Here is a 9,005-nt window from a genome sequence, read left to right on the forward strand (position 1 = left end):
TGTCCTCATTTAATTGTGCCCTCAAAAAGACTTGTTTTTAACAGCATTTACTTGGATCGTATTATGTTTGTATGTAAGGAAACCCTTGTACAACTGCATTTTGCCATCCAATTAATGAAATAGTTTATGAATGGCCAGCACATAAATGAAGAAGACGAAGTCCACACTAGTAGAAATCTCGTAGCTAAATGGAGAATTAAAAATTCATGCACCTCTGTAGGAGGTGTAATTGCATAAGAAACCTTAACCAGAAGAAGAGAGTCCTTGTGAAGAACAGGACTGGGCATCCCCTCCCTTGGCAGATCCACTATGATTCCATGAGGGAACTGGTCTTTGAGTTGGGCTTGCTTTTTTTAGGGAAGATGTGGGGTAGATGAGGGCATGCAAGGGGAGGATGCAAGAGGAGCAAAGCACACGTTCTAGGAAAATGCCGGGAATAAATGGGGAAGGTCAAGGGATCCAAAGAATACAGATGCCTGTGATCCTGGAAAGCACTCCAAGCCCCACTGCGGCATCCCTGACCCCTGCCTGGAGAGCAGAAAAGGGTGTTTCAAGGATATTAGAGATGGCCTGCCCAAACCAACATCACACAATGACCACAATTACTAGGATAAAGATTCCTTATCTTTGAACACCATAGTTTAATTTTGTTTACATGTCGCACGTCTCTGATGAGGGAGCCCTTTCTGAATCCACATCAGCCACAGCAGCTTCTTGACCTCCTCATGGCTTTTTGCAGCATTTTGTTCCAGGGAGACCACAGGTGCCGATTTGTTTATACCTTCTAGGGCAAAAGACTGGATGACATATGGCACCACTCTTAAGGCAGGTAACAGGATTCCTTATATCACCAAAAACACCTAACAGGGAAAAAACACACAAAAAGAGCAAACAGCGTGTTAGAACTCAAAACTCATGTTGGAAAAACACAAACTCTGTGTCAGTATTGCCTTGAGTAGATCCGCAGCGGGCTTCTTTCCCAAGCCTGGGCTTTTCCATCGTGATAATGAGATGTGAGTTCATCATTTGGATCTAAGTTTCTGACATGGAAACTGGCACTGCTGTGGTCCGGGGGATGTTTATTTTTGTAGAACCTGATTGTGAAAGACTCTGATCTCTTCTGAGTGACTGGGGCCTCAGGTGGGGTCTGGTAGGAGCTCAGCAACGATCTCTTGTGAATTCAGCTCCACCACAAGAAGATAACATCAAAGCCACTATACTTCCATCTTAACACGCAGAAGCCAGTAACCTTTTGCTTTTTCAGATCATTTAGTCTGTTAAGTATTTGATCTGAGATGGGATTAAAAAGATGCAACTCACTGAAATTGTTTAATATGAAATTAACACCAAGTAACTTACAAATGAAAACCACAATTAACCATAGAAATAAACTTTTGCGATGGCTTCTTTCTAATATCTAAGTCCTGGTTTCGACCTCATTCTTCTTTTTTTATCCCTCCCTCCCTCCCTCCTTCCCTCCTTCCCTCCCTCCCTCCCTCCCTGCCTGACTGCCTCTCTGCCTCCCTGACTCCCTAACTCCCTGCCTTCCTTCATGATACTGTTCTAGCTGTTGGAAAATATGAGGTCTCTGGTGCCTCTCAGAGCCCCGTTGTTCTCACAAAACCCAGGACCCATAAATAAAATTGGTAAAATGAGGCTTTCACAATATAACATCTATGTGATTGTTTTAGGAAATTTTCTTTTTCCCTCTCTCCACCCTTCCCTTCCACTCTCCCACTTTTATCCTTTCATGGTTTTTATTTTATTTTCATAATATCAAGGAGAAAATGAAGGTTAGGCATCCAGGTTTAAAATTTGGTTTCAATGGGCTGTCCCTGTCCTGTGAACATGCAGTGGCCTCACGGCAGGGACTGTTCTCAGGGCCTCTGATCAGAAAACTCCTGGGGGCAGAGTGTCTGCCTCAGTAGTTCCCACAGTATAGGCTGGGACTTAAGATTATCTGGAATTCTCTAGGTTGCAGTATCTACCCTTTAAATATAAAAATTTAGAAAATGACATTCTATACTACTTTCTTTAGATAAAATCAAAATTTCTGCCTTTTATTTAAAAAGTCACCTAACAGGTTTCAACCATAGTTTTAGCAGTTGTAGCATGGAAAGCAGTGAGGAGATGAGATTTACAAGCTACTGGGCTCCTTCATATTGGCTTAGAAGAGAGAGTGAGGTGTCCATTGGGTTCTCAAACTCCTTTTCTACTGAAGGAAGCAATGCTTGGTTCAATTAAACAGGGCATTCAGTCTACTCAGTCTAAAAGTGTGGGTAGGAGAAAGGAAAGAGAGATAAAGAAAGACATGCTCTGGGGAGAGAGGGAAAAAGAAAGAAAAAAAGAGAGAGGGAAGAAGAGAGAGAAACAGGAGAGAAGGATGGAGGGGACGGAGAGAGAGAGGCAGGAGAGAGAGGGATGAGGGAGAGATAGGTGGAGGGGAATGAGAGGAGACAGAGAGCTTCTACACCATTCTTCCATTTGTCCAACCCTCCTATTTCCCTGCCCCATCTCACCTGGAAGAGGCATCAGGAATATGAAGAGGAACGAGAAGAGGAGATACAAGACCCTCATGGCTGATGGCTGGGAGCTTCACCGGGAGCTGAGTCTGGGGAGGACATCAAGCTTTCCACCTTATAAAGGTCCTGGCCCCTGGTCACCAGGTAGAGTTCAGAACTGGTATTGGCTGCAAGGCTCATTACAGAGATTAGAATTCAACCACTTACCTGGTGAGTCAGAGAATGGTCCTCAAAGAGCAATGCACACGCAGGAGATCTTATGCAAATCTGGACTCAGGAAACCCCAGAAAATCCCGTCCTCCTGCTCTTGGGACCAGAAAATTCCTCTTATCTTGTGCCATTTAAAATCCAGTGTATAAATGGAGTGAGGGGCTGGGCCTGTCTCACAGGGAAACAAACTCAAACTCAGGGCCTATAACCTGCCACTCACCTGCTGCCCACTCTGTGAGATATCCTGTTTTTCCTGAGTATCTGGGGACAGTCTCAGGCCAAATTGAGAGCTCTTTCCATCTAATTCTATCCATTGCTGGGATATTCAGCTCCTGGGCTGGCTCAAACCCAGGGACCCTGGAGGGGCTCAAGGCTTCTGGCAGCACTGGGAGCATGGTGGGCCCCATCCTCACAGGAGATCTGAGCTGGTGAAATTCATGTGAAAGTTCCCCTGAAACTCCCCATCTTCCCCACAGGACAGAGATGAGGCAGATGGGCGCCCGCTTCCTTCCTCCGAGAAGGACAATGGGTGGGTGGGATTGTGACTATATGTGTCCCCTCAGAGGGCACACAGGCCTGGGCCAGGAGGTGGCCTACCACCCGCACTTGAGTTCCTTCTATTCATACTGTCACTCAGGGAATGTCAGCTCCACAGGACTTCATGGCTTTTGGAGCCAGGGCTTTCCCTGCTTTCCACAGACGTCAGCACGAAGGGAACTCACTGCCATTGGGATTTGGTGGAGAAACATGGAGTGGGGCTGCAAGGCCTCGATGTGGTCTCCCTGTTGGTGACAGGAAACACTTTTGAAGGAGCCCCATGTTTTCAGGGCTGTGTGAGGTCTCTGGGGTCTCTCAGGACCCTGTCCTTCCTCCGTAACCCAGAGTAGCAATTGTCGGACACAGGCAATGGACAGAGCCCTGTGCCAGGTGCTCAGGAGAGGGCCTTTCTCGGGAAAATGAGTGGCATTCATCCTGGTTCCTCCCTCTTTCAATCTAAGGGCAATTTGAGAAAGAAGCAGACCCCAGTGTCTGTGTCTGTGATGTCTCAGGGATGCAGCAGTGACAGAGACATGGGGACAATGAGGCTTTCCTCGTGACCTGCCTGACCTCTTCATTTAAAATGTCAGGTTCTGAAGAACCCTGATTCCTGGCAGGCCAGAGGTGGATTTAAAGGAAGCTGGTGATGATATTGTGTGGCCAAGATCCTTAATGACATTTTCATAAAAGGAAATTTCTGAGCTTAGCATAGTGGCTCACACCTGTCATCCCAGCACTTTGGGAGGCCGAGGCAGGTGGATCACATGAGGTCAGGAGTGTGAGACCAATTTGACCAACATGGTGAAATCCCATCTCTATGAAAAATACAAAAATTAGACAGGCGTGATGGCTTACGCCTATAATTCCAGGTATTTGGGAGGCTGAGGCATGGGAATCGCTTACGACAGAGCAAGACTCAGTCTCAAAGTAAAAAAAAAAGAAGGTTCTGATGGGGTATGCAAAGAGAGGGCTGGGTCAGATGCTGTCAGAACTGCTAAACAAATCTGCATCCGGGGCTGGAGCTTAGTCATCAGGGAGTCACTCTGATTGTCAGAACTTTGTTGCCTTGTGTGTTGAGCAGGCTGGAATTGAGGGGCAGACTCATTCATTCCTGACACTACAACTATTTCTTCCTGGTGAAGAAAGGATACAGAGAAACAGAATATGAAATGAAGCCTTTATGTGCTTTGCCTAAATTAATAATTTATGTGTTTTTCTTGGTATATTTGCTATGTCACATTTAAAAAGTAAGAGGCAGCACTCACTTGCTGCTGATGACCTGCCTCGCCATGCACACGTCGTGCCACCACCCTGCAGAAATGCTTCGATTACCCACAGTCTTTCGCCAGATGAGACCGGTATCCAGGCTACTGGCTCCTCATCTCACTCGGACTGATGGTAAAGATGTAAAATTTGGTACCGATGTCTGAGTCTTAATGCTTCAAAGTGTAGACCTTTTAGTCGATGCTGTATCCATTACAATGGGGCCAAATGGAAGAACAGTAATTATTGGACATAGCTGGGGAAGTCCCGAAGTAACGAAAGATGGTGTGACTGATGCGAAGTCAATTGACTTAAAGGATAAATATAAAAACATTGGAGCTAAACTTGTCCAAGATGTTGCCAATAACACAAATGAAGAGACTGGGGATGGCACTATCACTGCTACTGTACTGGTAAGCTCTGTTTCCAAGTAAGGCTTCCAGAAGGTTAGCAAAGGTGCTAATCCAGTGGAAATCAAGAGAGGTGTGATGTTAGCTGTTGATGCTGTAATTGCTGAACTTAAAAAGCAGTCTAAACCTGTTACCAAACCTGAAGAAATTGAGCAGCTTGCTACAATTTCTGCAAATGGAGACAAAGAAATTGGTAACATCATCTCTGATACAATGAAAAAGGTTGGAAGAAAGGGTGTCATCACAGTAAAGGATGGGAAAACACTGACTGATGAATTAGAAATTATTGAAGGCATGAATATTTGACCGAGGATATATTTCTCCATACTTTATTAATACATCAAAAGGTGAGAAATGTGAATTCCAGGATGCCTATGTTCTGTTGCGTGAAAAGAAAATTTCTAGTGTCCAGTCCACTGTACTTGCTCTTGAAATTGCCAATGCTCACTGTAAGCCTTTGGTCATAATTGCTGAAGACATTGATGGAGAAGCTCTAAGTACACTCATCTTGAATAGGCTAAAGGTTGGTCTTCAGGTTGTGGCAGTCAAAGCTCCAGGGTTTGGTGACAATAGAAAGAACCAGCTTAAAGATATGGTTATTGCTACTGGTGGTGCAGTGTTTGGAGAAGAAGGCTGACACTAAATCTTGAAGATGTTCAGCCTCATGACTTAGGAGAAGTTGGAGAGGTCACTGTGATCAAAGATGATGCCATGCTCTTAAAAGGAAAAGGTAACAAGGCTCAAATTGAAAAATGTATTCAAGAAATCATTGACCAGTCAGATGTCACAACTAGTGAGTATGAAAAGGAAAAACTGAATGGAGAAACTTTGAGATGGAGTAGCTGTGCTGAAGGTTGGTGGGACAAGTGATGTTGAAGTGAATGAAAAGAAAGACAGAGTTACAGGTGCACTTAATGCTACAAGAGCTGCTGTTGAAGAAGGCATTGTTTAGGGAGGGGATTGTGTCCTGCTTTGATGCATTCCAGCCTTGGACTCATTGACTCCAGCTAACGAAGATAAAAAAATTGGTGTAGAAATTATTAAAAACACTCAAAATTCCAGCAATGACCATTGCTAAGAATGCAGGTGTTGATGGATTTTTGATAGTTGAGAAAATTATGCAAAGTTCCTCGGAAGTTGGTTATGATACTATGTTAGGAGATTTGGTGAATATGGTGGAAAAAGGCATTATTGACCCAACAAAAGTTGTGAGAACTGCTTTATTGGATGCTGCTGGCATGGCCTCTCTATTAACTACAGCAGCTGTTGTAGTCACAGAAATTCCTAAAGAAGGGAACAGCCCTGGAATGGGTGCAATGTGTGGAATGGGAGGTGGTATGGGAGGTGGCCTGTTCTAATTTGTAGAATAGTGCTTTACCTTTATTAATGAATTGTGATAGGAAGCCCAAGGCAGTGTTCCTCACCAATAACTTCAGAGAAGTCAGTTGGAGAAAATGAAGAAAAGGCTGGCTGATGTTTAAGGAACCACTATAACCATCAGTTACTGGTTTCAGCTGACAAAATATATAATGGTTTACAGCTGTCATCCATGCCTACAGGTGATTTAGTTTGTATTTTTGAATAGAAAGATGTTGTACATTCCTGACACTGGGTACAAGAGCCATGTACTGATGTACTGCTTTCAACTTAAATCACTGGGGCATTTTTACTACTATTCTGTTAAAATCAGGATTTTAGTGCTTGCAACCACCAGATGAGAAGTTAAGCATGCTTTCTCTGCAGAGTGAGACTAATTGTGTACAAAGTAGAGAAACTTACAATTACGTGACAACCTTTGTGTACTAAAAATTTGTTTAAAGTTAAAAAAAAGAAACAAACATCATGACACTTCACTATAATTATCTCAGCATGAATCTCTTACATGTGAGGGGAAATTCCCACATCAAACACAATACAATTTACACACATTAAGAAAACTAGTTCCTCAATGTCATTTATTATCTTGTGAATATTTCACATTTCTCCGATTGTTCCAACCATGGCTTCACGGCTGTTGATGTTTCTGGATACATGTTTAACCTAGATTTGCACATCGAATTAGGTTGTCACATCTCTTAATTCGTTGAGTAAATATTCTTAAGGAAATGTCATGATACTAGGAGAAGAAACTTACTGGGGCTTAGAGTTTGAATTCAGGGACTGGTTGCCATCTTTTTCATGTGTGACATCACTCCTGATCGATACGTTCTTAATGACTACTAGGCGTAACATGATTATTATAAAAGTAATACACTCACATCTAAAAACTGACCCATAGAAGAGGGAATTTTTCCTACACACCTGTTCCAATCCCAGGAACCACCGATAGCATTCTGGTTTATACTTGTTGTCCTCTCTAGATCTCAGTACATTTGTGAGGCCTTGTTAGAGAAGGAGGTGAAATTGCTCTGAAATAGGAAAGTCACTGTGAAATGCAGCACCTCTGTGTCCCTGGGGAAGAAGCCACCAAGGCTTAGGTAATATGGGCCTGGTTGCTCAAGGACAGCTGGGCTGACTGTTCCCATGAAGATTCTGTGGTTCCAGCTGCTTCTTTTTTCCTGGCACAGCCCAATGAGACTCCTTCACAGCTGTGTTCATCCTAGTGATGAAGTGTGTTTGATTAGGACCAGTAGATGGGCATCTTTGTTTTAAAGGTAGGGTTATTATCTTGCTTCAGCAAGGAAGACCATCCACTGGCAGAACCATGGGGTTCTTCACCAAAACCAGAGATGCAGCAATTCGAGGATTTGGAGACATGTCAAGATTTGGTAAAATGTAGATGACTTTTCTTTTTCTTAATGAGCTAAAAGCAAAGCCAGGTTGTGTGTAAAATGGGAACCATCAAGTCTAACTGACAAATAGACCCACCATGCTGTCTTTTAATGAAACATGACTCATGCTGTGTCCCCAAACCTCTTTTCTGTAGCTGGGGAGAGAATTCCAGGCTGTTTCTTTGTGGCAAAATAGTTCAGTTCCCCAGGCAAGGGTGGGAAGCCTCATTCTTATAGATACGCCCCCAGAAAGCAAAGTCATCTCTATGATTTAGAAAACAAAGTTTCTCTGCATTGTGTCCTCAATGTTAAGTAACAGAAGCAGTTTTATTGGTTCTCAATTCTGGAGGCAGCGCCAGCTTCATGGGCTTGAGGGCAGGGCAGTGACACAGGGACCAGCTCTGAGAAGGGCCAGTGTCACATGTCAGGCTCTGCTGATAGCCCCCTGACTTTCTCAGTTTTTTGTTTGAACTTGTGTTTTGTAAGTGAAGCTCACTGAGACAATGGAGCAGGCACATGGGCAGAGTGGCTATGAGGGGAGAAAAGGTGGGCAGGCTCAGGCCCAGGGACATGAAGGCCACACGCTAGAGTTTTGCTGCCTTGAGCATAGGCATTCTTGGAGCAGCCCAGGCATGTCTGGAATGGGATGGGAGGTGGCAGCAGCAGCAGCAGCAGGTCTCCTCAGCCCTGGGGTGAAAGGAGGGTCTCTGTGTGGAGGCAGCACCGACACCTCTGTGCCTGTGCATTCTCAGAGTCATCCTTGGAGCTTCTGCACAAAGATTTACCCCCTGACCTGAGCACCGGGACAGGAACCATAGGTGCTCAGATAGCATATTGGGAGGAGAGAATCACAAAACAAAAGTGTGCCCATGGACATCGCAATAAAGCATACCAGGAAGTGCTTGGAATTCTTCAGAGGGCTTAGAAGTCTTTAAGGAGATATCCAAGGCTCAGAAATGGAAATTAAACATGTAATAATAGTCACATTCAACAGAGAAGGATGCTATATTTGTATAAAACTTCTGATGGGCCAGGCATGGTGGTGCATGCCTGTTATCCCAGCACATTGTGAGGTTGAGGTCAGAGGAGTCTTTGAGGCCAGGTGTTGGATACCAGCTTGGGCAGTATAACTAGACACCATCTCTACAAATAATGATAATAAAGATAATAAAGATTAGCTGGCCATAGTGTCACATGATCGTAGCTTTAGCTTCTTGGGAGGCTGAGGTATGAGGATTACATGAGTCCAGGAGCTTGAGGCTGTAGTGAGCAATGATGATACCACTGCACTC

The 9,005-nt window shown here is 44.1% G+C and overlaps 1 protein-coding gene and 1 pseudogene across 1 annotated transcript; one reads left to right on the forward strand and one right to left on the reverse strand.

Moving 5' to 3' along the window:
• Window positions 1-617: 617 nt before the first annotated feature.
• LOC116470416 (defensin beta 4A) lies at window positions 618-2,613 on the reverse strand. The gene is made up of 2 exons (XM_032155937.1): window positions 2,520-2,613; window positions 618-860 (listed from the first exon to the last, which is right to left on the reverse strand). Exons 1-2 carry the CDS (start codon window positions 2,575-2,577, stop codon window positions 724-726), a joined length of 195 nt encoding a protein of 64 aa, XP_032011828.1. The 5' UTR covers window positions 2,578-2,613; the 3' UTR covers window positions 618-723.
• A 1,975-nt stretch (window positions 2,614-4,588) lies between these two features.
• LOC116470417 (60 kDa heat shock protein, mitochondrial-like) lies at window positions 4,589-6,300 on the forward strand (annotated as a pseudogene).
• Window positions 6,301-9,005: the final 2,705 nt, after the last annotated feature.

The sequence above is a fragment of the Hylobates moloch genome, unplaced genomic scaffold, assembly GCF_009828535.3.
Source record: "Hylobates moloch isolate HMO894 unplaced genomic scaffold, HMol_V3 SCAFFOLD_6, whole genome shotgun sequence".
Taxonomy (NCBI): Eukaryota; Metazoa; Chordata; class Mammalia; order Primates; family Hylobatidae; genus Hylobates; species Hylobates moloch.